This window comes from Drosophila erecta, unplaced genomic scaffold, assembly GCF_003286155.1.
Source record: "Drosophila erecta strain 14021-0224.00,06,07 unplaced genomic scaffold, DereRS2 tig00000092-arrow-pilon, whole genome shotgun sequence".
Taxonomy (NCBI): Eukaryota; Metazoa; Arthropoda; class Insecta; order Diptera; family Drosophilidae; genus Drosophila; species Drosophila erecta.
Window position 1 is genome coordinate 464,159 of NW_020825207.1, and position 23,559 is coordinate 487,717.

The following is a 23,559-nucleotide window of genomic DNA, read 5'->3' on the forward strand; positions in this document are numbered from 1 at the left end:
ACTCGTGCGGGAAATGCTCTCACGCTCGGCTTCGTGCTCGGACTCCTCCTGAGCCCCCGCGTTTGCTTGTAGGTCAGCCGGCATAAACAAATGCCGTGCCACATGCCACATGCCTCACGAGCGACGAACTTCCCCCTATTCCACCGATTTAAATTCCGAATCCTCCGCTGCTGCACCGCGGGGCAAAGGACTACCGCCGTTGTCCCTTCCTCGGAAGGAATATGTCGAAATGATTTAGCTTGAATATGGGCCACTGGCTAACAAAACCAGCAGCATGCGGACGCTGTTCATCAGTCCGAAATGGTGTAAGGATGGTCCGTCCTCCCCGCCTTGCCCACTGCAATTTCCGCCTCGGGCTTGCACACTCGGCGTATACGTAATGTCAGAAGCAGCACGTAACGTATACGCAACGTTTGCTTGGGGAGATCGCTAGCTGGGCTTCTTTCGCAATTGCAGATAAGCTCAATGCCTCGGACTTAGATTGATAAGTATGCGCCTCGACTGGCAGTGTCGACTCAGTTCTGCTCCAGCTTCCACCAGAGTCGGAAGCAAAGCCCAAGTCGCATTTGAAAGCACTTAGATAACCTTATCAAGGCGAAACGGAAGCAGAGCAACCAGCAAAGTCACAATGCGGTTGCCATTTTTAGGAGTATCGCTGGTCCTTCTGCTCTCCGTAACCGCCGGAATCTGCCAATCCAGCTATGAACTGTCTACCAAGAAGATACTTGATAGAGCCAAAGACCGCATGCGCCATGTGTGGAGTCTGAACCGCAGGATCTTTGTGCAGCTCACGGCCAAGGGAAAGTCACCGCTAGGCGGTCAGGTTCTCAACTCAAAACAGGAGGTGGAGGCGGAGACCTATCGACTATTTTACGACTTAGCGGGCAACCTTAGCGTCGTGTCAGTGGCTAAATTGGATGACCCACTTCTTCGCAGGCGCGTGCAGCGAATGGCCAAGTTGCAGCTGCAGGGCCTGCGGCCAAAGGACTACGAGCAGGCCAAAGACCTTCTACGTCAGATTCACAACTTTGTCAACGGACCAATGGTCTGTCCCTACGAGGACTGCTCCGCCCGTGGGTTGCTGGCCATGTACCCGCAGATCATGAACAAGAACATGCACACCAAGCTATACGAGGATCTGGTCGGCAACTGGAAGGCCTGGCGCAAGGCCATAAACGAGAAGGACGTGGCCAAGAACACGTTCATCAGCTACGTTCGGCTTCTACGGATCGCTGCCACCTACAACGGACATGTGACGCCCTCGCGCACATGGTACCTCAACTACGACACGGAGAACTTCCAAGCTGAAATGGAGGCGGTCGTGTGGGAGATAATGCCGCTCTACCGGGAACTGCACGCCTATTTGCGTCACGAGGTGCAGGCGGCCTACCCAAAGGCGGACACAAAAAGCGATAGCGCCATCTCCGCCCCCATTATGGACCAGATCCTGTCGCAGGACTGGTACCCTCACCAGTTCTTTCGCACACCGCACCAGGGCAGACAGCACCAGTTGCCCTCTGTTCATCGGCGTCTGGAGGAGGTCCTGGTGACGCCCGTCAAAATCAACCGCAAGGCCGCCGAGTTCTTTGAATCGCTGGGCTTAATGGTGATGCCGAAGTAAGTGTATGCTCTACAGTTTTGAAATCTTTTGGCAGGCAATTTGGGCAATTTTAAACAATTTTGTATAGGTATTTACTTAAAATTTAAATTCCAGAAGAATACGGTTTGTTTTAATTATGCACGCTATACCTTTAATATTATTTCTTGCTTGGTTAAAGTTAATAGAAACAACTTTTCGGGGACAGCATTTTTTACGACCGCTTTTCCCGCCGGATGAACGACGAGGAAGCCGGAGCTGAGTGCAAGTCGCAGGTATTTTACTTCCCGCCGGACGTGGCGCTGCGCTACTGCCCCAAACTAGACTACAAGAAGATGATGCAGATTCACGGAACGATGGCCGAGCTGCAGTACCACCTGTACAAGATGCAACTGCCCTTTGGTCTCGACACGGAGCCATGTCCCGGATTTGGAGCTGCCATAGCGGAAACAGTTATCCTGGCTTCAGGCACTCCACGCCACCTGCACCGGCTACACATCCTGCTGAACGACAGCCTTTCGGAGGAGCAGTCCCTTAACCGCCTCTTTCGCATGGGTGTGCACACCCTGATCGCCGTGCCCCAGTACTTTATCAATGACAAATTCCTCGTGGACGTCATGGACGGACGGATCGGAGTGAAGGACTATAACTGCGCTTACTGGGGCCTCCAGGACAAATTCGCCGGAGTTCAGCCGCCAACACAACGCCTTAACAAGGACTTCGACCTGGATTTCAAGTTCTATCGAGGATTAAATCCGGAAACCTCCAATACCAAGTCAGTTTGCATCCTTGCATCATTTGCATTTGGTGATTAAGAATTTTCTATGCCCCGCCCACACAGAAAATTTATGGCCGAGATCCTAGGCTTCCAGTTCTATCGTTCCTTTTGCCTGGCAAGTGGCCAGTACAAGCCCGGTGATCCCGATTTCCCACTTCACAATTGCGATTTCTACGACAGCAAAGAGGCAGGAAAAAAGATTCGCGACATGATGCAGCTGGGAGCCACTCGACATTGGCGGGATGTCATGGAGATAGCCACCGGGGAGCGAAAGCTGAGCGGACGCGGCATCCTTGAGTACTTTGCTCCACTTTTTACGTGGCTGAAGGAGCGCAACAAGCAGATGGACATCGAGCCGGGCTGGGATGCAGATAAATGTGAGTATGGTGAAGATATCCATCACTTCTAGTGCCACAAGTTTTCGTACTTCTTTGCAGTGTGTCGGAGGGACTAAGATCAGTAAGACCTAAGTACAGGACGTATTTTTCTACCGATATAACACAATGAACCAATTACCTAAGAAGAAATATATAAGAACATAATCAATCAAGTGTGTAGTGAATGAACAGTTTACATTAATGGGCTTTCACTTTTTGTTTGACAATAACACTAGTCATAGTCATGAAAACAATCTGTTCTGATATTTAAATAGCCGATCCATTATTTTAAGTATTTATTTACAAAGGCACTTTGGTAAAACGACAGAAACTTAGGTATAAATTAAGCACTACAGATATCGTTATATTACGGATCCAGTATAAGCTGGATAACCATGTGGTTAAAGCACGAAGTGGTTGCCTTGGCTTGTTGCACAAGATATAATATGTATTGGGCATGGGGTGATGGCTTGATGACGATTGTGTTTAATTCAAGATCCATATGCTACGATGAAGACGAAGGGCGGACTGGTCGAAAACCACGACGTAATGGCGGGCTACATGGTCGTCTCCGAGTCGGGCGGCGTGTGGTAGTTAAGATTGTAGGCGGGCGGACCGTTGTTGAGAAAGGCCATTGACCGGATGCTTTCCCGCGAGGCAGTCCTTTTGGAAAAGGACATGGTGCTAACGTAAGCAGGCGCCGGATCCATTGGCGGCGGTGGAGGATACTGCTGCTGCTGCTGCAGTTGCATTGGATGCTGTTGGTAGAGGGGTGGTGTGCAAGGAGCCTGCGGCGGACTGGCGCTGGCTCCGTTCAGTCCAGCGAATACGTTCTCACCAGCGGCATTCCCGTAAGCGGTGGAGAGCGGCCGCGAGCCGTGAAAATTCGAGTAACTGGAGCGCACTGAGGGCGGTCGATTGTTGTACACCTCATCGGGAGCGTGACCAACGTCGTTTAGGTGCGTCGTGGAGTGTTGATAACTGGGGTTGAAGTGACCTCCACCGCCCGCGTGCAGGGTTGATGCTACAGTAGCAGATGGCAGAGGTGGTGGCGGCGGCAGGCTCGGCGGCTCCTCCAGCGCTCCTAGACCGTTGGTATTGTAGTAAATGGGGTCCAGCGGAATGTTTTTGCGGTAGCTGTGGTAGTAGTGCTCGTTGGGTTTGCCCAGACTTCCCAATTGGCTGCCGGAAGTATTGGTGTTGTTGACAAAGTCATTGTTTAGTGATTGCAGGTTGGAGGCTGTCAGCGAGAGCTTATCCTGACGGTGGAAGGAACCCAGGTGAGGCTGCTGCTGCTGCAGCTGCTGGTCGATGATTTTAGTCACCGGGTTCTGATGATACTTGCGGCGGGAGCTTCGAGTGCTACTCCTCACATAGCTGCCGCTGCTGCTGTCTGCTCCGCCTCCACGTCCACTGTGTCCGTGCTTGGATCTCAGGGTGCCGCTTGATCCGTGGTATGAGCGCCTGCTAGAGCCTCCTCCATTTGACTGCCTTCCTTGGGTGCCGCGCGCCATGACCGATCGCCGCTTGACGCGTCGTGGTGTCATCGGCTTGGGACTCAGTTCGCCGCCATCTTGGTCGCCGCGGGGATCGCCCAGTCCCAAGGAGTGGCCGCCATGCCGGATGGTGTCGGTGCTGCTGCCGAATTCGATGGAGTACAGCGACTGGCGGTGTTTAGACTGCTTGCTAATATGCTTCACTGCGCCGGGGAGAACAATATAGGATCAGTGGGAGGTTGTTAAGACCGTTAAGCCGCGGATACAATGCTCAAAGTTACCTTGGCTTATTTTCGAGTGTGCTATTGTGATTGGAGCTGTTAAACAAGTTGGATTAGCTACGTTCGGAGAGAGTCAATGGTTAGCGGTTGGTTAGAGCCACAAATGCTACAAAAAGCCAGCTACCAGTAGGAGAGCAACTAAGAGGATAGAAGGATCGGCTACGAGAAAAGCTTCCGACACAGAGATAGATTACCCATAGTATGGTGTAAATGAACATTTTATTGGAAACGTTTTCAATCTCATCGAGAATTGGCACCAGTCAGCGCAATTCGCATGGCTAAAGAGGGGGGATCTATCTAAAACAGTAGTGTCTACGCTAAATGGATTTAGATCTGCTCTGCTTATGCATTTTGTGGCCTCAAGCTTAATACTACACTTAACATTTCTATACATAATTCTAAACGTTTTTACGTTTGCTTGCGCTTGTATAACGAATCTCACACTTAACGGAATAGGCAACTTCTTGTTTGTGTTCGACAACTAAAGTTTGCATCGTAGTACATTTCGTAATCAAGGGCAAATACAATCATATGTATTACTAGTTAAACAACAAAAGGCAACTCTTGGGGAGGCTGCGCTCTCCCGCACATAACATCGGTATATATATGTTGTATATTCTAATCTCTATTCCGTCATTCATCCAAGGCATCTGGTTGCAATTGGCTCAAAATTTCATTTATCTTGCTCGTATTCTCAACAAATTGTCATATCCTTTTCTTGATAATGATTTTGTGACATTTTCGTTTTTTAAATAATCGTTTGTCGTTCATGTTTGTTTTCAGTTATCACAGATAAACATAAAATTGTTAGGCTTGCATTCTGTCACGACTTTCCACGCCTTCTATCACAATTCGAGGAAAGTCTCTACTGTTCGCACGTATGTGAATTATTAATTAGATTTACACAAAGTCAGCTCAGCAAGGCATCACTTGAATCGATAAACGCCTGCATGGGAAGCTATGATTAGGACCTGTTCTTAGCCAGGTTAGCCGGCTGGTTAGGCACAACAAAGAAACGGCAACACCTATGTATATGAAGGGTTTTATGTGTTTAGGGATCGAGTGATCCTGGTAGAGTTAGTAACAGCCATCCTGCCTAGGCAGAAAGCGTGAGTAAGAGAGAGGAGCAAGTGCAGCGGCACGTACTTAAGCCTAACCCTGCACGCCCACTATCGAGTTGCAGAACGAACGAGGACGGGACTTTTGACCGGTACCGCGAGCGCTCCGACGATTCACGTGCGGGGCCGCCTCTGCCTCGACCTGTTCCATTAGGCGATCGTCGCTCTGAGCGCGTACCACGTAACCAGGAGGTGTAGCGCGGATCTGGTCGCAAAAGTTTACTGGATTTGGTGGCCTTGGTCGACGATTACTGCGACGTACCATGGGCGACCCATGGGGGACGGGAAGGGGCACTTGAATGGGAAGTCCGGGTCCAACCTTGCTGGGAATTGCATAGCGCTCTGCCACTTCCGGAGAGAGATCGAGGTACGGCGCTTGACCCAAGCGTTGATGGATGTGAGGCCGCACTACCGGCGGAGGCGGGGGCGGGGGCGTCAGCATCTGATCGTGATCTGGCTCGGACTCGCCATCGGCGTCCTCATCATTTTGCACCTCCTGGCAGTTGTGCATGGGAACCGTGGGCAGAGGAATGTGAGTCGGTCGTCGGGCATTAGAGTTTGACCCCAGACGGAGGGAGGAGGGCAGACCGTTCTGGTCGTAGGGAAAGGCATTGTTGTTGGGACTAGGGCGAGAGTTGGAGTGGAAGACGAGGTGGGGCTGGGCGTTGTTGTTCTCGCCCAGAAAAAGGCTGTTTGGAGTGGGACTTTGAAAAGGGACGTAGGTGACACCGTGTTCTCCGGGAGCCAGCTTCTGCAGCGAAAAGTTGTCTTCGTCGTCCTCGAGACTGCGCGACAGGCGATCGAGCGGACGGACAGGCGAGGAAATACCCATGCCCGGATTGAATTCTCCAGAAACAGGGTAATCAGATTTGGGCGGCTTGGGTTTGTGATGAATGCGGGCGAAATGAGAACTGCCCTGGAGCGAGTCGGGGCTCTGGAATATGCTGTAGTTGCTGTTGCTTAGGGAGTTCCCGGCTAGGTAGGGACTCGAGTTTTGCAGGGAGGCGTACGAAAGCGACGGCGTGGTCTGGGGGGACATGGGACTGGGGCTGACGGGTGCCTTGGAGTGGTGTTGTCGATGGCGGCGTAGGCTACTGCAGTTGCTCCCCTCTCCGCCTGTGCGCTGGGTTACATGGTTGTTTGAAGGGTGACTTTGGGGTTGGAATGATGCGCTGCGGTTATTTGTTGTGTTTGGCGGCAGCAGCGCATGAGCACGCTGGTGAAGATTATTGTTCAGTGTATTATTGTTGCTGCCGCTCAACTGGTAGTTCGTATTGAAGTGGTGTAGTTTGGGTTGCTGCTGTTGCTGATGATGATAGAGTTTCAGTGAGTTCTGCTGCGGCTGCTGGTGCTGCAGTTGCAGATGCTTATTTGATTGCATGGTGGCGCTTGCGGATGTTGTGGGTATACTTGTATAGCTCACGTACATTGGGTGCACCACGGTATGCTGTGGACTCTTCGCGTCGCCGTTCATGAAATCGACTGAAAACCAGAAATTGATTAAGATGCTTTAACAATAAACAGAGGAAAACATCGGAGGTAGCAGGACACTGTGCAGCACCCATAAGCTTTTTACTAATTACAGGTCTAGTCAAAAGTAATTAATTTAGCTTCTTATTTGTGTAAATTAATGTTTTAATATTGTTTGTGCAGCTATTTGTAGAATAAACGATTTTTTTACATTCACATTTCATATCATGCAATTCAATTCATTTCGGAGCACCTAACTCAATGTCGGTTTACTTTGTTCAGAACTGCACAGTGTCGCTGTCCATATGCAAATACAATGTTTCTGATTTCTTGATCATGAGTAAATGACATATACATAACATGAATAACAATACGATTATATGGCATAATGGTTAATATAGGATACAATTTATGTTTAAATCGAAACCATAATTTTCTGGGTGTACAATCGCATTCCAGGTTGCGGGTTTTTAGGCAGGGAGGCAAGAGCCTTCTTATCGACATCCTGATATAATCGAGAATAACAATAAGCAATTGACTGAATTCTCGATGACAACTTTACAAACATTGCTTACACATAGGGGAATATTGCAGGCTTTGTGAGGAAAGGAAACATACACCACAGTGCACAGTGAGACCCGATAGTGAAAGATCTTATAGGGATGAGAGGGGTTAGCAATGACCGTTCCCGGTTAGTGGTGTTTATGACAGACGAGAATGTTTCAGATTCGCATTCACAGAGCGCCACTTACATCTGTCGTCCTCGTCAAGAAATATGCAACTAATCAGAATCGCACCGAGTATGCCGAGCAGCTGTGGGAGTGGGCGAGACAATTTACAAAATTCAAGCAACTTAACCCACTAGAGCACTCACCGCCAGAGCGCACTGCACCCCCGAGTGGGTGATCTCCACCAGCGGGTAGTCTAGCAGGCAGCCTTCCACGCGCTCCGGCCGCAACGAATCGTCCGCGGCTGTGCTATAGGTGGCCTTGCAGCCGTACCCATTCGCCTCGAACCAGGAGGCGCTACCAGTGCCCAGGCTGAGCAGGTCACTTTCCTGTGAAGAGAAATCCGCCTAGTTAAGCAGAGAATGTCTCTCATGGAGCCGTGTAAACTCACCCTGTTCAACTGCCCCACATTTAGGTAGAAGCAAATGAGGAAGGTGTTCCACCCGATCCACAGGAAGTTCCATATTAGATACTGCAGGCGGGCACACAAAGTAAATTGGGGTTATCGCAGAGATATGGTAATCAGGGTACTTACGGTGATGATGTATTTAACGCGAAAGTGGTAGGCGCCGTAAAACCCGAATATGATGAACAGAATGTGGAAAAAGTTCACTAAGATGGGCGCCCACATATATCCGAGGAAGTCGAATACCTGGCGCTCGATAATCGTTATCTAGGGGCAGCAGTTGTACATTTCGAACTGTTATCATCCGGATCGGGGACTACTCACCACTTGCAGGAAGCATATTGACAGCAAAAAGTGTCGCCGCGTACACGAGCACGAGCCCATCACATCGTCATTCCATTCAGAATTTGAATAATAAATAAATCCGCTCTCCCCGTCGCTATCTGTCTTTCCAGCTAGCTGTCTACTTCAGTCTATCGTGGCCTTATCGGGACTGGAAATGGTGGCTATCGGCGGCTGTAGCTGGGCCTCCTAGTGGCATTTCCGCGTCGCCTGCAGACCTGCTGCAAGTCAAGCGTGGCAAGTGCCGCTCTACCTCTGCCTTTTGGCCTCTCGCTCGCACCACGAGAACGAACAGGTGCAGGGGTTTCCAGGGGCAGGGTGGGAGCGAAAAAGAATGCAGCTGCCCCGTCGAGCAGCGAACAAAACCTGATCTGTGTGAACCGAGAGTAAATAAAGAGAAATTAAGCCAAATGAACTGCGCTACCGAGAGAATCCCTGCTTAAACAGTGCTGGGGAGGGTACTAATTCTTTGAGCCTCGGTTACTGCGAATATAACTTGAGTCATGCTTCCTTAATATGAATATTTTAATATACAAATTCGAATTCTAGATAATCCATCAAATTTACTTAGTAAGCTATTATGAAAATAACTCTAAATATTCACCACATGAACATAGCAATTTGTAGAATGCTCTTTCCCTGGGAAAGTCATGGATAACTATTCCACCTATGAGGTACGAGCAAAGAGGTACTGCCCATCCCCCACTCCGCTGCTCACACACACTGGCGCACACGGAATGCTCCCTACCAACACACTCGAAGCGAGGGGCTCACGTAACTTGAACCAAGCACGCACTATTTTCGCCCATTTCATCTACGCGGGCACAAATGTGTTATATGCATGCATGTATTGTCGATTTCAACAGCGTCTGCTTAGTGTCCAGGTCAAGTATGAGCAATTAATTAATTAGCACACAGACACAGCCAGAGATGCTCCCGCATCTTCATTCCAGTGCGAGTACGCCATGTCTATATTTGAGGCCTCTCACTGATGGGCGTTTGGACGTAGCTTGGCGGTACCCGGTAATCAAATTAATCTATAATTCAATGGACAACGCATGACGCGCTTTATTCGTCACTCGAATGTGACTCAAAGCGAGAACTCAATTTCATTTGTTTTCCACTTGCGACACGGAAGCCCCACTACAACTATGCACACACCATCACACACACACACACACAGGGGGGCAGGAGCGAGAGATAAGCTGGTTTTAGATTCCATATGTTTGAATTGGCCCTAACGCAGCGAAATCGACCCAGCACCACTCCACTTTACATAATACTCAGCCACGGCGATTTAATATCTCGGAATTTAACGCTTTTCGGACTTACGCTGAGAACAAGTGCGCGAGCAAACGGGACAAACAATTGAAATAACTGAGCAGTGTGACCGTCTTTCAAAAGATCAGAATTCCTTCTGACCTGAGAGAAAATACTATATACCATTTCTGTTTTGAGAAATACCAATCGTTGGAAATGGTATTTTCCGTTATTTTTGAAATCTCATATACAATACCAAAGTATTAAGAATATGCCAGTAAAATATTTAAACGTTCCCAGTCAGTATACGTGTTGATTGGAAAAAAGAAACGGTGGGATTTTGGTTAGTTTAGTTTATTCTGTATGCATATTGTATAATTTGTGTTTTTACGGTTATCATACATGAATAAATATAAATTAAATTATGCTCTTCTTCTTCTGCACCGACGCTTGAAACTTAGCATTTCGAATTCTCGTTTTGAGTTCGGATTATTTTTGTGTCTTTGGCCAAACACCATAAAATATATATTTCAAACTCAACATTACGCTCAACGTACATTCATATGCTATGCGCATTTTATTGTGGCTAAGTCAGTTTCGATTTGGAATTCAAATTCAATTTTCAATGCTCCAAGATGCTTTGCATTCGCCTAGTTAATAGAAATATAATATTCGTGTTGTGTTTTCTTTAGCTAGTTTTTGAACTCGCAAGTTCTTCAATTCGGTTGTATTCAGTGTATTGTTTCGGCCGCAATGGTTCCTAACTCTGTCCTTTGCCCAATGTTTCATGATTATTTACAGCAATCGAGAATACAGTATAGTAAAATGTTCGCTACAGTTTCCTATAGTAGTTTTTGGGGGCTGGGAATCGTTTCCGCTGATAGTTTCCATTAATAATCTCTCACTAATCAGTAAATAAATTGTTTCTTCGTATCGTATCGTTTTCTTTTCTTTTTTTTTTTGTACAATAGACGCGTGTTATTTTTGTGTGTTATCAGTCGTTTTTCATTTACTTTACATGAATGTGCAGGGAAATTATTGTTAAGTTTTACTTGTAAATAATCCTCTCCTCCTCTAGTCGCGTCTCCTGCTCTACGAAATATGCTTGCATGCGTATGCAAACAGGTTGGATGCGGAATTGTATTTCTAAATTGACACAGATAATTTAGGATCGATCACAAAGCGTAGTAAAAATGAGAGAAGATAGTACACCACACAGACAGGTAAGTAAAAAGGTGTCCGCCTCCGTGTATATAATACAATAATTACATGAATATATATCTATATATAAATATGTGTGTGTGTATACATATATTTATAATAATATAATATGTTAGTTTGCTTCGGTTGGTTGTCCCTCCTCCTGAGCTCCGTAGCTCCGTAGCTGCTTAGCTCCTTAGCTTCTCCAGACCTCAAATCCAACGATTCGCAGAGACAAAAAAAGTTCATATACAATAACCCACGCTGCTGTGCAGGACAGGATTACGCATGCCGGATCGTAATAGAATCATCAGCGTTGTGCAACTGACAGCGGATGGAAAGTGGGCGGATGGGGTTGGGATTCAGATTGGGATTGGGTTTGGGCTTGGGGAACTCACGGTTCACTGGCTCTGGCGTGCTGGGAGCTATTCTTACTGCATAGCAATTACATTACATTACGGGACTTATGCATATAGGGAAGAATAGTGACAGATAGCTGAGTGTTGTGTGTGTGGTTTGCTCGGCTCCTGGAATTAAATTCCCTGGAGTGTCTGTTAGGAATTCATATATATGGCTCTACCACCTAGTCTGATCTGTTTCTGAATCTGTGTAAGAGGATGTGTCTGTTGGCTGACAATGGATCAGTCAAACTTTACCAATTGCCCCAAGAGGGAAAACAAAGTCCAGTCACCTTACTTCTTGCTCTTGCGCTTCTGCTTGGGCTCCTCCCCTCCGGTCGTTGTGGTTGCTGATGCGGCTGAAGCGGCTGAAGCAGCTGAAGCTGCTGCTGCTGCAGTGCCCGTGGCGTTCAGGAGATTGATGTTCGGCTTGACCGTTCCCTTTTTCTGGGTGGCCGGCTGCTGGGGGGTGGCCTGCGTGATGTTGTTATTGGTGGCGGTTGCCGCATTGGCAGCTCCAGTGCCTTGGGACGACAGGTTGTTCGACGGCGTGGCCGGCGTCTCGTCCAGGAAGAGCGGATTCTTCACCTCCATCTCACCAGTGGGAGCCAGGCCGGGGCACTCGTACACCGTGTAGTCGCCCTCCTCGTTGTCGTCGTCGCTCTCCACGTCTGACATGCCACAGCTACCATCCGTGGCCTGGTTCTCCATGGCGATGATCTGCTGCTTCTGGTGCTGGTAGTGGTACATCTGGGCGCTCTGGGCCAGCTTCCTGTCACCGGAAGGCGACACATCCTTGTTTGGCCCGGTAACGCCGTAGGCTGGGTATTCCACGTCCGCAGCTGCCTTGTGTCGATTATGGAACCTGTCAAGAAATATTGGTTAGCTTCTGGATTAGGCACTGGGAGGTTCTCAGGGCTACTTACCAAGTTACTCCGAGGGCAAGCAGCCCAACGGTCACCGCTGCACTAACACCCGCTATTAGGGCCACTATGTACACCCCCATCTCGCTGTTCATGCCCAAGTGCTGGCGCAGCACAATCTGCTCCTGACTGCTATCACCTCCGTTAACCAGCGTCAAATGCGAGGGCGCTTTGCTCTGCTTTTGCAGCTTGTTGATCAGTGCGTTAAGTTCATGGGGCGGTTGTTCTTTGGTCTGGGGAATATTCACTCCCGCCACGGCGGCGGCGGCCGCGGACTGAGGATTGATGCGGTGGAAGTTGGCGTTGGCGGCGTCCAGCAGCTTGGGCGGCTCAACGGGCACAGGAGCCGGCACAGGCGTATCGATCTTGATCTTACTGGCCGTGGTGGCTACTTCGGGGGTGGGCTCAATGGGAGCATACTCCTCGTAGTCCTCCAACGCCCGGGAATCCAGCTCGCCCGAAGGGTCGTTTGGGTTGTCAAAGAAGCGGGCGTCGTTGGGACCTACGGCGAAGGGAATCCGCTCGCGGAGCACGCTGTTCCGGTTGGGGGAGTTGCTCAAGCTGGGCCGATTCGGAAGGCTGGGCAGGGGCGGAAGGTTGGGCAGCCGGGGGAGGTACAGAGGAGGACTTTGGAGATCCGACACCGCCTCCATGGGACTGCCGTAGCTGGCTTCTGCTTCCGCGTTGTCGTACTGGTCGTACTGCTGGTTCAGGTTGTTTCCGTTGGACTCGTAGTCCTCCTCCGCCTCGCGCTGTACCTGGAGCTGCTGCTGCCGCTGACGGTACCGTTCTTCCTCCAAGAGTTGCCGCTGGCGATCCATCTTCAGGTTGATTTCGTGCAGCTGCTGGTCGAACTGCTGCTGCAGCCGACGGCGGGCGTATTGCTCCATCATCTGGGCCAGGAAAGCATACTCCTGCTCACTCTGCGCATCCATCACGGGCGGCTGAATGGGTCGACGGCGCAATCCTGCAAGGATTCGGATTCGGATTCGAATCGGATCAATTTAATCGGGTTAGTGGGCGCGGGCAGGTGATTATGGTAATGGTAATGAGCCTGGCCTGCGTGTTAGCGGTCGGAAAATAGAAAGTGAAATCGAAGTCAAAATAGAAATAGAAGGAATGGCCCAGTGGTGGTGGTCTGCCCCGAAAGCCTTAAAGGATTCGAAATAGACAAACAAAAGTTCGTTTTATTGCCAGAGGCTAAAAATAGACCAATTACACACGCGCCCAGGTCAACCCCAGCAATTCCTGCAGAGTGAGGGAGACCAATATACAGTCGGAGGACTGGGAACTGAAGTCTGTGACGTGCGTGGCCGCTCTACGGCACTTTGTTGTTTTCGTCGTGTTCGGCCTATTGTTGCGCTTGAATCAAGGAAGTATGTATGTATGTATTTATTATAGCTGCTGGAATTAACGGAAGGCGCCTAACTTAAAGGCGCTTAAATGTATGCTAAGAAAAAGTAGCTATTCCACATTATATTTATACGAATTGCATAAATACCAGTGGCATATGGCATACATATGTGTATGTATGTACACTTCGATTGAGGGATGTCCACCTGTGTGGGTGTTACGGTAGCACTTATACGTATTTATGTATTTACGACGTTGCAGTTGACTTGACTTTTTACTTTGGTTTTGCCGAAGCAAAGAGCGTGGGTGTTTTGGTTTGATTCGGAGCACTCGGTTGCTTCGCAGGGCGCGCTATGCATGTATCTAGTGCAGGGGATACACAAATCGAGGTGGCAGCCCCCTTTCGCTCCTCCTGCGCCATTCAAGCCCGAGCACTGAGCTGCGTGTATGGGTGCATGGGTGTACGGGTGTATGTGTGTACGGGCCATGGGTGAATGGGTGTGTAGTGCGCTATTTTTAGGCTTACCTGGGTAAACGGACATTTCGCAATGACCCAATATGCTGCAGAGTACCGTTGCAGCGAGCGCCAAGCTAACGGTGATTTCGAGGCGAGCCGCCATCTTGCACTTGCACCTGCACTTGCGGATTTCTCGAGAACTCACAATTTGCTTGCGAAGGGGATCTATCTAGCACTGAACGACCACTGCCACCACTGCCATATGGCCGGTTAATGGGGCTTTGGCCAGAACGACGACGTCGACGAGGGTTATTGATTTTCAACACCCACACTCGCACACCCTTGCGAATATATCCAAGTGGCAGCTGCTGGTGGTTGCTCCCCGAACTTTTGCACTTTCGCGTGGGCGTGCAATATTTGTGGCTAATAACCTGAGCCAACTGCACTTTTCGCGGATTTGCAGGCACTTGGTGGCCACGTAAGGGTTACGCTGCACCGGACCGGCTGCTAAAAATGTCAAAGGGTGCACTTTTCTCACAGATTCCAGGCGGAGAAGCTCAGATGGACATATGGATGTGAGGATATATGCGGAGGGGACTCGACTTCTGGGCTGCGTTGCTCCGCTGTCGACGTATACCGTTATACTGAAGAAACTGAATGAGCCTGGCGGCGGCAAAAAGCCCGAGAAGAAGCAGAAGCTGTGACGCAAATGTTAGGTTCGCCCCCGCGCTGTTAAATGTTGCGGGCAGCTTTTGAGGGCAGGCCGTGCAGCAACAACAACCACAGGGGCGCAGTGGTCGAAAGCAGCGCCTGCGCACAGTGGGCCAGAAAAGCTCGGCACGTCCGTTCCTTTATTCTTTGAGTAAACACGGGCATTCATAAAGAGCCGAGACGAGGCCAACGAAACTCTCGGCCAGCTAGCAGGTGGCTGCCACTCACGAGCTCCGAAGCCCCGCCAGCCTACTCCTTGCCTGATTCGGGGAACCTTCCCTTTCCTCCAGCTTCCTCGCTTGGGATAGGGCGCGCTTAATTTTTATCAATGAATTGGCAGCCAAAGAGCTTTTCCCACCAGCGAACGACTGCGGGAGTTTTGGTCGGCGGTAAGGAATCAATCGAGGTGATATGTGGATCTCGGATTCCTGCGGAGAAAATTATTTTTTATAAGCAGACGCAGTTAAAAGCCATTTACTAAAACAGCCTTCTCTAAATATAACTTGAGAAAGCAAAGCTAAGATCTAAGCCAAGCAATGCACAGAGGTTCGGGGAAAATAAGAAAAGTACTAGAATAGTAGTTGAAAATAAATTTAAAGTTGATGCTAAAGTGTCAAAAAAAATAATACCAACTCTGAAAGAATTTAAAATAAAAACTTTTAACGGTATATATTAGAATCAGTACATTAAGTTAAAGTATTTTTTAATGATCCAGCTTCGGTCACACTGATGAACTGGCTCACCTGGAACTACACTTCTGAGTCATTTTTAGGAGCGACAAAGGAAAAATCATAAACAAATACGATGGCCACCTTAAAGGGTAATTATGCACAACAATCTAATGCATATCTAATAGCTTACGTTCTTTGCCTACATTAAATACAACTGGAACCCGCTCCACCTCTCTTGAAACCATCACACAGCGTATGTCTACATCTACACCCACTCCTGCAGCCTATTGTCTGATAATGATTCCCCTCTTTGTGCAGGCTCTTCATATGCGCCTTTCTCACATGCATTGGACTTACCTTCCTGATCCTGGCCTGCGCCGTGCCCTCGCCGAAGATTTTCTATCCCTTCTTCGTTTTGCTGTTCTACGTGCTGTCAGTTCTCCCGGTCTTCATTGCCAAGAGGACAACTCCTGGAAATGAGACCAATCCGAAATCGGAGTTTGCGCTCTTCCTTACCGCGGGGATGGTGCTGAGTGCCTTCGCCCTGCCCATCGTCCTAGCCCACGCCACGGTGGTAATTGGACACACGAAGTTATTGGATTTTTAAGAGGGTTTCACACGGTTTTCCCTTTTCTACAGATTACCTGGACGGCGGGTATCCTGACGATAATAAGTAACCTTATTAACTACGGCACCATCTTCGCGTACGCCATGCGCGATGACGAGCCATATGGCTCCATGTTCTAAAGGGGATTTGTATTCCACAAAACCCTTTAGGCGAGTAACCGGCGCAGGAATATCACCGATGCACTGAGTCCTGGGGTTACGGCCATTTATCTGAAAGCGCGCATGCTGGTCGCTTATCCGCAGTCATCAACAAATCTCATATAATCAATTGTATCCAGATAAACGAAACAAAATAAAACAGACGTAGTAAACATTAGCAGCCAGCCTGGTTCCGGTTCCTTTTGCTGGTTCGATAGCAAAACCACTCTTCGATAGGCAGTAGTTCATCACACTGGCGTATCAAGAAGGGTTTAGCTGGTAGTTTTCACTCAGTTCACTGAATTGAACTGGGAATATTTGTAGTCGGTAAAATTGGCCTGAATGGTGTTCAATTGGCTGGACATAAAATAACAGGGAATAAGCATTCCGTTTTTAAATATACCAATTTGTAAATATCCCTGCTTAAATCCCTGATGAATTGACTACGCGTGTGGTGATACTTTTTTCATTGCCAAAAGTACACCTCCTTTGACAAATGGAGCTAGTCTTAGTTTGAGCCAATAGCATGGACAGGATTATAAAATCAGAAATCAAGAAGGAAGAGATCACGGGTATTCCTTCTGTGACCCTCCATGGCATCAAAAACTCGCTGCAGGACGATGGGAATGGCGACACTGACGTGGATGAGGACTTGACAGAGGAGGAGTTGGAGCTATTCACTTACCAGGATGCAGACACGGAGGATTCTGATGTGACGCTCACGCAGCCCGAGGCAGCGCGAAGTGTGCCCTTGAGTGATGGTCCTATGCGCAAGTACCCTTTCAAGCTGAAGCAATGCGAATCTGGGTGAGTTTGCGCTTTAAGCGAATCGCGGAGTTGTACCCAACGAATATTGTTAATTCCAGGAACGTCCTGACCGTTCACCACACGATCAAGGAAGCAGGTCAGCCCCTACGCATCCAGATTGCCGCCTGCTGCTTCAACGAACTTAGCAACAAACTGGTGGTAATAGACAAGCGGTAAGGTTCAGTGGGAAACCAATAAGGAGATTCACTTATAAGCACTCTTTCTTCATCCTCAGTGGCAACGTTTTCGTTTTTGACTTTGTGCGCAAACGCTACTGGCGGCTGGGATTCCGGATACCCAAGGCCAAGCTCATCCGTCCATCCCCTCTGCACGCTAGCGACTACATTGTGGGCAATAAAACGGGCCACATTTTTGTCATAGACGTGGACAACTCTATTCTTGGTGCCGACGCAGAAGTAGGGAGCGCAGCGCTTGAGGAATTGAGTTGGAGCAATCGCCTGCAGAACCGCTCCTCTATCGCTCTAATGCGCTTCGGCAGGGATGCTCTTCTGGTGAATCTGCATACTCTGCAAGTATCCCACCAACTGGATTTCGATGAGTCGCGCTACACGCTGAAGTTCGCTGCCTTCTTGCCCAACTCGGACCAGTTCTTAATAGGGTTCTCCAACGATTCTCTGCATGTGTGGTCCTCCCATTCATTGGGCACTTTGCGGATGGGCCAGCCTATCAAGGCCAGGAATCGCAAGCTGAGATTGCTACCAGCCGGAGAATCCATTCCGGAAATAGTTCTCCGAAGCCCAGATGACAGCGACTTGGAGGAGGACTTGACGTTTGACTGCCAGGACTACGATTTTGCCGATGGATTGCTACTCAGCTACTGCTTCACCCCCGACGGCAACAAGATGTGCCTTAGTACCTTGGACGGCTATCTTTTATTGCTGAGCGTTGCCTCCTTTGATCTGGAAAAGATGTATCGCTTGACGGACTTTACCCTCCACCAAATGGCTTTCCTCTCCCAACCAAAGGAGCGCATAGTGTTTGGAATTACAGCCAGAAACCAAGCGGTCATGCTGGATTTGGCCAATACAGATCACAAGCTAATTGTTCAGCGCTCCAATGCACGCAGTTTGAGTCTGAGTCGGGATGGCAAGCTGTTGAGTGTAACGTCCCGCTGCGGAGAAGTGAATGTGTGGTCCACCTGCCGCATTTTCAACGCCCTGCAAGCTCAGACCCGCTGCCTCAGCCAGATTAAGTCCACTTTCAAACAACCGAAGACTCTGCCGTCCTGCAGCGTCGGTGGAGGCGTTAGCAAAGAACTGCGGCACCTGCTCAATCCGCAGCGCCTAAAAAACATGCTCAAGGAGTACGGTTGCTATCCGGAAAAGTACAGGTACCTAATTTGGACATCCCTCTTAGACCTGCCCTGCAATGGGCCACAATTCCAGGAACTTATCAAACTGGGAGCACCTCTGATGGTCAGAAATCGGGCCAAGAAGCTGAAGATTCGCAACGATCACCAACGCCGCGTTGTGATTAAGATCTGGAGTTGTCTTGCTCAATGGTGCAAGGTCTTAGCGCACGCAGATTTTATGCCACACCTTATTTTCCCGTTTGTGAAGCAAATGCCCAAGAACAGCCTGGTTTGCTTCGAGTTAATCGCTACTCTTGTACTGAACCATTTTCAGCTGTGGTTTGAATTCCACCCGCTGCCGCCCTCCAATTATCTGGCCATGTGCGAAAATATCCTGCAGCACTGTGACGAACAGCTGTGCAAGTTTTATAAATCCCATGAGATCTTGCCCAAAGATTTTGCTTGGCCCCTTCTGAGCACCGCCTTTTCCGAGGTTCTTGAAGAACAGCAGTGGCTGTCGCTGTGGGACAACATCTTCTCGGAGCAACCTTGGTTTCCAGTTTTCCTGGTGGTGGCCTACAATTTGATTCATCGAGAGATAATCGTGCGGCTGCCGGACAAGCGATCAGTCCTCTCCTTCTTCCACGATCAGAACCCAGTGGACCTCAGCAAACTTCTTTCCAAGGCGCGCAAATTAATGTCCAAATGTGCGCTTGCACTTCACCCACAGCGTTTTATGCTGCGTTTCAGCCCCATTCCGAAGGGCGTGTATCCAAAGTTCCTCAAATATCCCAGTAACTGGATTGACGAGCAGGAGGATCAAGCAGTATCGCTGATCAAGCACAACCAGGAGATCGATGCCCGAATCCGCCATCTAGAGTTGGAGGAGGTGAAAATTATGGAACGTCTTGAAAACGGGCTTAAGCAAGAGGAGCACGCCCGCCGCCTCAAAGAAATGGAGAAAGTTTATCAGGACACAATCCATCGCGAGGAGGAGCGCATCACCTGCCAACGGAAAATGCTGCTCACCTACCAAATGGAGGTGCGTCGGCGCAAGAGCGAGGTCATCACTAAGTTGCAGGAGTCCGAGCAGCGACGCAAGATTCTGGAGATGGAGAAGGACATGGACCTGCTGATGCACAGCATCGAGCGTGAGCGTCGGCGCCACAACCAAGAGATGCAGCTGGCCGAAGATGAAATACGTAACCAGGAGATGGAGCTCCTTGCCCAGCGCTACTACTCGGATACGGAGGGTGCTCCACTGGCACAAAAGTATTACGACAAAATCCAGCAGCTTTGTTATCAGCGTGATCAGCTGCAGAATAATTTGCGTGATGTATGTGATAAAAGGTTTTATATTATATTTTGTGATCTTTAAAGTTCTTTCTTCCGAGCAGATGACCATGGAACAGCTGCGAACGCCAGCGACATCATCCGTGCAATTTAGTCCCCAGCTGGTGGATATCGAGAATTCTATTTTTGAAATCCAGAAAGAGTTTACGGAAATCATAACGACCGATACAACAACATTGAAATACAGAAGGAATTTATCTTAATTGAGGCTTTTTTGTACAAATAAACGTCTAGGCTAGGATTATGTACATGGGTCTAATGAACAAGGCATCTCGGTTATTTCTTATCCGCGCTGGCATTGCTGGCGGGCGAAGGCACTAACACGTTGGGCACATTGATGAGCAAGTGTATACTGGATGGTGGAATCTGCAGCTGGTCGGCCACCACTATAAATTGAAATAAATTAAATGATGGACTCAGGAGCGGCTTAGGAAAGCTTACCGCCAGCTAAGCTGTTGTGACTCTTGTGCTGCTGCAGCTCCTTTTCTAATCTGGAAATTCTTTCGTGCAGTTCTTGATTCTCCTGCTGCAACTGGGCGTTCTGCTTGATGAGGTCCTTGTGCTCGTTTCGCATCTTGTTACGGTAACGACAGGCTGCTGCCCTTCGCCGCTCCATACAATCCTCGTCCCGACTGCGATCCTTTGCTTTCGCAGCCTTGGGCGGTGTGGAGAAGTTGCGTCTGTTGTTATTGCTGTGGATAATGGCCTTTAATCGCTCCTTGATCGGCAGCTGCGAGGTGGGCGTCAGACTGGCGCTACTGGGCTCGTAATTAGGTGGGTTGCAACTGACCAGAATAGGCTCGGGCCTTTTACTGGCTTTATGTAATTCTTTCGCACTGGGTTTGGGCAGTATGAAAGGGTGAATGCCACCAGTCGGCTTTATCCTGTTTCTGCTAGAATCTGCTGTGGCGAGGGAAATGGGAACTGACTGAGCAGGCAGCACCCATGTTATGACCTGGGGCTGGATCAACTGCAGCGGTGGCGGACCATCTGCACTGGCTTTGGAAGGCGGGTTCACTGTCGTGGCTAGAAGCTGATCCACATCCATGTCGCCGCAGCTGACATTTTGTGGAACCTGATTTTCGGACGAAACCGATAGCGTGCTGGAGGCCTCGACGGGATACACCTGCGGCGTGTGCAAGGACTCGCCGTCATTGGGAGGAGCCTCTGGACGACTGGGAGTGCCGCTGACATTTCGCTCCGCTGCTTGCTGGAATCCAATGTCAAAGGGATTCACGTGCTGCAGGTCCTCGAAGAGACCCACCTCATCGCAGTTCTTGATCAGCCGCGTAGGCGTGGGCGTCTGGTCGGCGGCGAATAGAGTATCTGCCTTCTGCCCGAGCGAAATGTCCAGCGAGACATGTTCCGCCTGTGCCCGAAAGTTCTGATAGCAGGATACGTCGCCCTCTGTGGATTTCGGCTCAAAGTCGCCAAAGGACACACTGGCCAGGTCCTCCATGGCTCCGCCGGTGTCCATGTCAGCAGTTACATCAAAATCATACTATTTACAAATCATACACCATAAGCCGCCGACAATCCGCAATAAAAGAAACTATTTTGTAAATCACATTAGCAAAACAAAACGGAAGATGTTATCGATGCATGGATGTGTTATTGAACATATCGATTCTGTCAAGAAACCAGCTCGATTGATTTCAGCTCCAGCAGCAGTGTTGGTAAGTGAGTTAGGTTATTGTACCTAGGAAGGCTACTCGGTGTTTGCGATGTAAAATGTATTTTATTACCGGTAGAATATCCTAACATAGAACTTAAAATAAATGTAATGAGAAATTAATAGCTAGGAACTAAGTGCTCACTCAAACTTGAAATAATGTATTTTTTATAATAATGTTTTTTTCCCGTAGCTAATTTGCTGACACAGTAGCGATGTGAGCAAGCCAATATATCGATACCGCGATAGTGGGTGCACAAAAGCGCGCCATGATTTTGAATTTGAATCTGGTTACCAATGAATACTGGGGGAAAGAGTAGCTCTGTTGCGTGAGACCCTCTTTGTTCCTAGGCCCCATTATCTTTAATGCTGTTATGCAACCACTGTCTAAGTTAGCCATTCTTGACATTCGACATTTCCGCCAGGAAATTGCGTATCTGCCATCGCATCCCAAATGCCCAAATGCGAGTCTTCGGCACGTAGAAGCAATCATATGTGAAGAGGAAGACGAAGCGAAGAAAAAACGACGAAACATTTTTGGCAGCCAAGAAAACCCCATAATTTAAAATTTGTATCTTTTAAATTAGATTTCTCATTGGAGGAACAAGCAGAAAACAGACAGCGGACAAAACAACACGCAAAATGCTTTCAAGCCGCTCGCATTTTGGTTAACATGCACGCAACGAAACGAGCAATTTTCTAAAACTCTGCCGCACAAAAAGCCGCAGACTCGTCTTGTGGGTCAAGTTCAGTGCTCAAATTGTTCCCAGCGACAAGATGGAGACCCCTTCTCGTCTTCGTCCTCCTGGTTCGCCTCCACTCCAATCCGCTCCGTTTGCGAGGAACGAGGAGGGAGGACCGCAAGATGCACAGCATGAAAATTAAGAAAAAGTGATGCGTAATTACAGTCATTCTCTTTCACTGCAGCCAAGCGGGCTATTCCACATAGCCATACCCTTGGCCATGTCCCGATCTCGATCCCATCCCAACCCTGCCACGTTGCATGCAACGGACGCGCGTTTTTCGGACAGCGTGGTCCATGGTCCATGGAGCTATGGGATGGAGATGGGTTCCGATCCTCGGCTCTGGGTTCTCGTTTCTGGGACTGCGCTGCTGCCGGTAGAAACAATCAGTTTGAAGTTCGTTCGCATAATTATGGGCAATTTTCAAAGAACATGCGTTCCGATGAACATCTCTCTCTTGCTCGCATTCAAAGTATCGTCCATCCCCTCAGCTCCTTTTCCTCCTGCCCACCGCCAGCTCCTTGCCATCATCGCACTGCAACCTCGCCATCTTTCTTACTGTCCGTCGGTCTTTTGCGGTTAGGATCAAGTGGCTCAGGGTGCCCAAAATGGTTTCCAAGCTTGGAACGGCTTGGGATGAGCGCTGAAGTAAAACTTGAGTACATAATGCGGGGATATGTTCAGGACTCATATTCATTTTTGTTATAAATATATACTATACTAGTAATTTTTGTGTTATCGCAGACCTTATAGAGGTATATCAGTTGTCCTCATTGCGATGTATTTGCATCGCGTCTTAAAAAGGAAATCCACGAATATTTTCGGTAATTCTATGAACGAGCTTCCAAAAATTGTCCACAAGCGGAAATTCTTTGAGGATTTGAAACGTTTTGCTTGTGCTAATCAAATCTGAAAAATTGCACACTCTGAACTTATTATTTGAAAGCTGTGTTTCAAGGTTTCTGTTCCGAAATGCATTTATTGCAGTTCGTTATGAGGGACCACAGGATTTCGACCAAGACTTGATGAGGCAGGACCCTAGCGTTTGTTTTCATTTGATGAACGCTTTTTTTCGTGAGTTGACCAACTCGACCAACTGGCGATCAGGTTTCAGGCCCTAGGACATCTGCAAACGAGTCAAGGACCGCGTTGCCATAACGGGAAGTGCAGCCTGCAGGATCCGGCTGGTCGCCAGCTCAGAGGATCACCGCGTCCTTTCATAAGTATTCAAAAACGGAGTTCCTAGAACGCCCAACATTTGTTTTCCCCTGCTGACAGTTGGCTTTCCCGCTGCCTTTTGGACACTTTGTTGGTTTGCCATTTCCCCAGCGGCAGTTTTGC

General features: G+C 48.8%; 6 protein-coding genes across 10 annotated transcripts; 3 read left to right on the top strand and 3 right to left on the bottom strand.

The window, feature by feature from the left end:
• The first annotated feature begins 502 nt into the window (after positions 1-502).
• LOC6548439 (angiotensin-converting enzyme) lies at positions 503-2,925 on the top strand. The gene is made up of 4 exons (XM_001976655.3): positions 503-1,617; positions 1,806-2,372; positions 2,439-2,752; positions 2,813-2,925. The coding sequence occupies exons 1-4, from the start codon at positions 629-631 to the stop codon at positions 2,827-2,829; spliced, it is 1,887 nt and encodes a 628-aa protein (XP_001976691.1). The 5' UTR covers positions 503-628; the 3' UTR covers positions 2,830-2,925.
• A 93-nt stretch (positions 2,926-3,018) lies between these two features.
• LOC6548437 (sodium/potassium-transporting ATPase subunit beta-1-interacting protein) lies at positions 3,019-10,016 on the bottom strand. 5 transcript variants are annotated; one of them, XM_026980239.1, is made up of 8 exons: positions 9,926-10,016; positions 8,576-8,964; positions 8,381-8,518; positions 8,237-8,317; positions 7,992-8,174; positions 7,870-7,930; positions 7,075-7,129; positions 3,019-4,451 (listed from the first exon to the last, which is right to left on the bottom strand). In XM_026980239.1, the coding sequence occupies exons 2-8, from the start codon at positions 8,633-8,635 to the stop codon at positions 4,439-4,441; spliced, it is 591 nt and encodes a 196-aa protein (XP_026836040.1). In that variant the 5' UTR covers positions 8,636-8,964; positions 9,926-10,016; the 3' UTR covers positions 3,019-4,438. The 5 variants fall into 5 exon arrangements, with proteins under 5 accessions (XP_026836040.1, XP_015012700.1, XP_026836039.1 ...); XM_015157214.2 differs by lacking the exon at positions 7,075-7,129; XM_026980238.1 differs by lacking the exon at positions 3,019-4,451 and having other exon boundaries at positions 4,730-7,129; positions 8,576-8,959.
• Positions 10,017-11,038: 1,022 nt separating this feature from the next.
• LOC6548436 lies at positions 11,039-14,885 on the bottom strand. Its single transcript, XM_001976652.3, has 3 exons — positions 14,254-14,885; positions 12,378-13,341; positions 11,039-12,316 (listed from the first exon to the last, which is right to left on the bottom strand). Exons 1-3 carry the CDS (start codon positions 14,345-14,347, stop codon positions 11,746-11,748), a joined length of 1,629 nt encoding a protein of 542 aa, XP_001976688.1. The 5' UTR covers positions 14,348-14,885; the 3' UTR covers positions 11,039-11,745.
• A 700-nt stretch (positions 14,886-15,585) lies between these two features.
• LOC6548435 (vacuolar protein sorting-associated protein 55 homolog) lies at positions 15,586-16,512 on the top strand. The gene is made up of 3 exons (XM_026979948.1): positions 15,586-15,716; positions 15,885-16,140; positions 16,206-16,512. Exons 1-3 carry the CDS (start codon positions 15,700-15,702, stop codon positions 16,311-16,313), a joined length of 381 nt encoding a protein of 126 aa, XP_026835749.1. The 5' UTR covers positions 15,586-15,699; the 3' UTR covers positions 16,314-16,512.
• A 38-nt stretch (positions 16,513-16,550) lies between these two features.
• Positions 16,551-20,066, top strand: LOC6548434 (TBC1 domain family member 31). The gene is made up of 4 exons (XM_001976650.3): positions 16,551-17,138; positions 17,198-17,311; positions 17,374-19,786; positions 19,848-20,066. The coding sequence occupies exons 1-4, from the start codon at positions 16,858-16,860 to the stop codon at positions 20,004-20,006; spliced, it is 2,967 nt and encodes a 988-aa protein (XP_001976686.1). The 5' UTR covers positions 16,551-16,857; the 3' UTR covers positions 20,007-20,066.
• LOC6548433 (cyclic AMP-dependent transcription factor ATF-2) lies at positions 19,976-21,435 on the bottom strand. The gene is made up of 2 exons (XM_001976649.3): positions 20,245-21,435; positions 19,976-20,189 (listed from the first exon to the last, which is right to left on the bottom strand). Exons 1-2 carry the CDS (start codon positions 21,278-21,280, stop codon positions 20,080-20,082), a joined length of 1,146 nt encoding a protein of 381 aa, XP_001976685.1. The 5' UTR covers positions 21,281-21,435; the 3' UTR covers positions 19,976-20,079.
• Between the last annotated feature and the right edge of the window lie 2,124 nt (positions 21,436-23,559).

What these genes read in the sequence shown, in the direction of transcription:
- LOC6548439 (XM_001976655.3), top strand. Translation starts at nt 629, where the DNA reads ATGCGGTTGCCATTTTTAGGAGTATCGCTGGTCCTTCTGCTCTCCGTA. An exon ending in GGCTTAATGGTGATGCCGAA is followed by an intron (nt 1,618 to 1,805) that starts GTAAGTGTATGC and finishes TTTCGGGGACAG; the next exon opens with CATTTTTTACGACCGCTTTT. An exon ending in CCGGAAACCTCCAATACCAA is followed by an intron (nt 2,373 to 2,438) that starts GTCAGTTTGCAT and finishes CCGCCCACACAG; the next exon opens with AAAATTTATGGCCGAGATCC.
- LOC6548437 (XM_026980238.1), bottom strand. Translation starts at nt 8,635, where the DNA reads ATGGGCTCGTGCTCGTGTACGCGGCGACACTTTTTGCTGTCAATATGC. An exon ending in CAATATGCTTCCTGCAAGTG is followed by an intron (nt 8,519 to 8,575) that starts GTGAGTAGTCCC and finishes TGCTGCCCCTAG; the next exon opens with ATAACGATTATCGAGCGCCA. An exon ending in GCGTTAAATACATCATCACC is followed by an intron (nt 8,318 to 8,380) that starts GTAAGTACCCTG and finishes GCCCGCCTGCAG; the next exon opens with TATCTAATATGGAACTTCCT.
- LOC6548436 (XM_001976652.3), bottom strand. Translation starts at nt 14,347, where the DNA reads ATGGCGGCTCGCCTCGAAATCACCGTTAGCTTGGCGCTCGCTGCAACG. An exon ending in CGAAATGTCCGTTTACCCAG is followed by an intron (nt 13,342 to 14,253) that starts GTAAGCCTAAAA and finishes GAATCCTTGCAG; the next exon opens with GATTGCGCCGTCGACCCATT. An exon ending in CTTGCCCTCGGAGTAACTTG is followed by an intron (nt 12,317 to 12,377) that starts GTAAGTAGCCCT and finishes ATTTCTTGACAG; the next exon opens with GTTCCATAATCGACACAAGG.
- LOC6548435 (XM_026979948.1), top strand. An exon ending in TCCTAGCCCACGCCACGGTG is followed by an intron (nt 16,141 to 16,205) that starts GTAATTGGACAC and finishes CCTTTTCTACAG; the next exon opens with ATTACCTGGACGGCGGGTAT.
- LOC6548434 (XM_001976650.3), top strand. Translation starts at nt 16,858, where the DNA reads ATGGACAGGATTATAAAATCAGAAATCAAGAAGGAAGAGATCACGGGT. An exon ending in CTGGTGGTAATAGACAAGCG is followed by an intron (nt 17,312 to 17,373) that starts GTAAGGTTCAGT and finishes CTTCATCCTCAG; the next exon opens with TGGCAACGTTTTCGTTTTTG. An exon ending in TGCAGAATAATTTGCGTGAT is followed by an intron (nt 19,787 to 19,847) that starts GTATGTGATAAA and finishes TCTTCCGAGCAG; the next exon opens with ATGACCATGGAACAGCTGCG.
- LOC6548433 (XM_001976649.3), bottom strand. Translation starts at nt 21,280, where the DNA reads ATGGACACCGGCGGAGCCATGGAGGACCTGGCCAGTGTGTCCTTTGGC. An exon ending in TCACAACAGCTTAGCTGGCG is followed by an intron (nt 20,190 to 20,244) that starts GTAAGCTTTCCT and finishes TTCAATTTATAG; the next exon opens with TGGTGGCCGACCAGCTGCAG.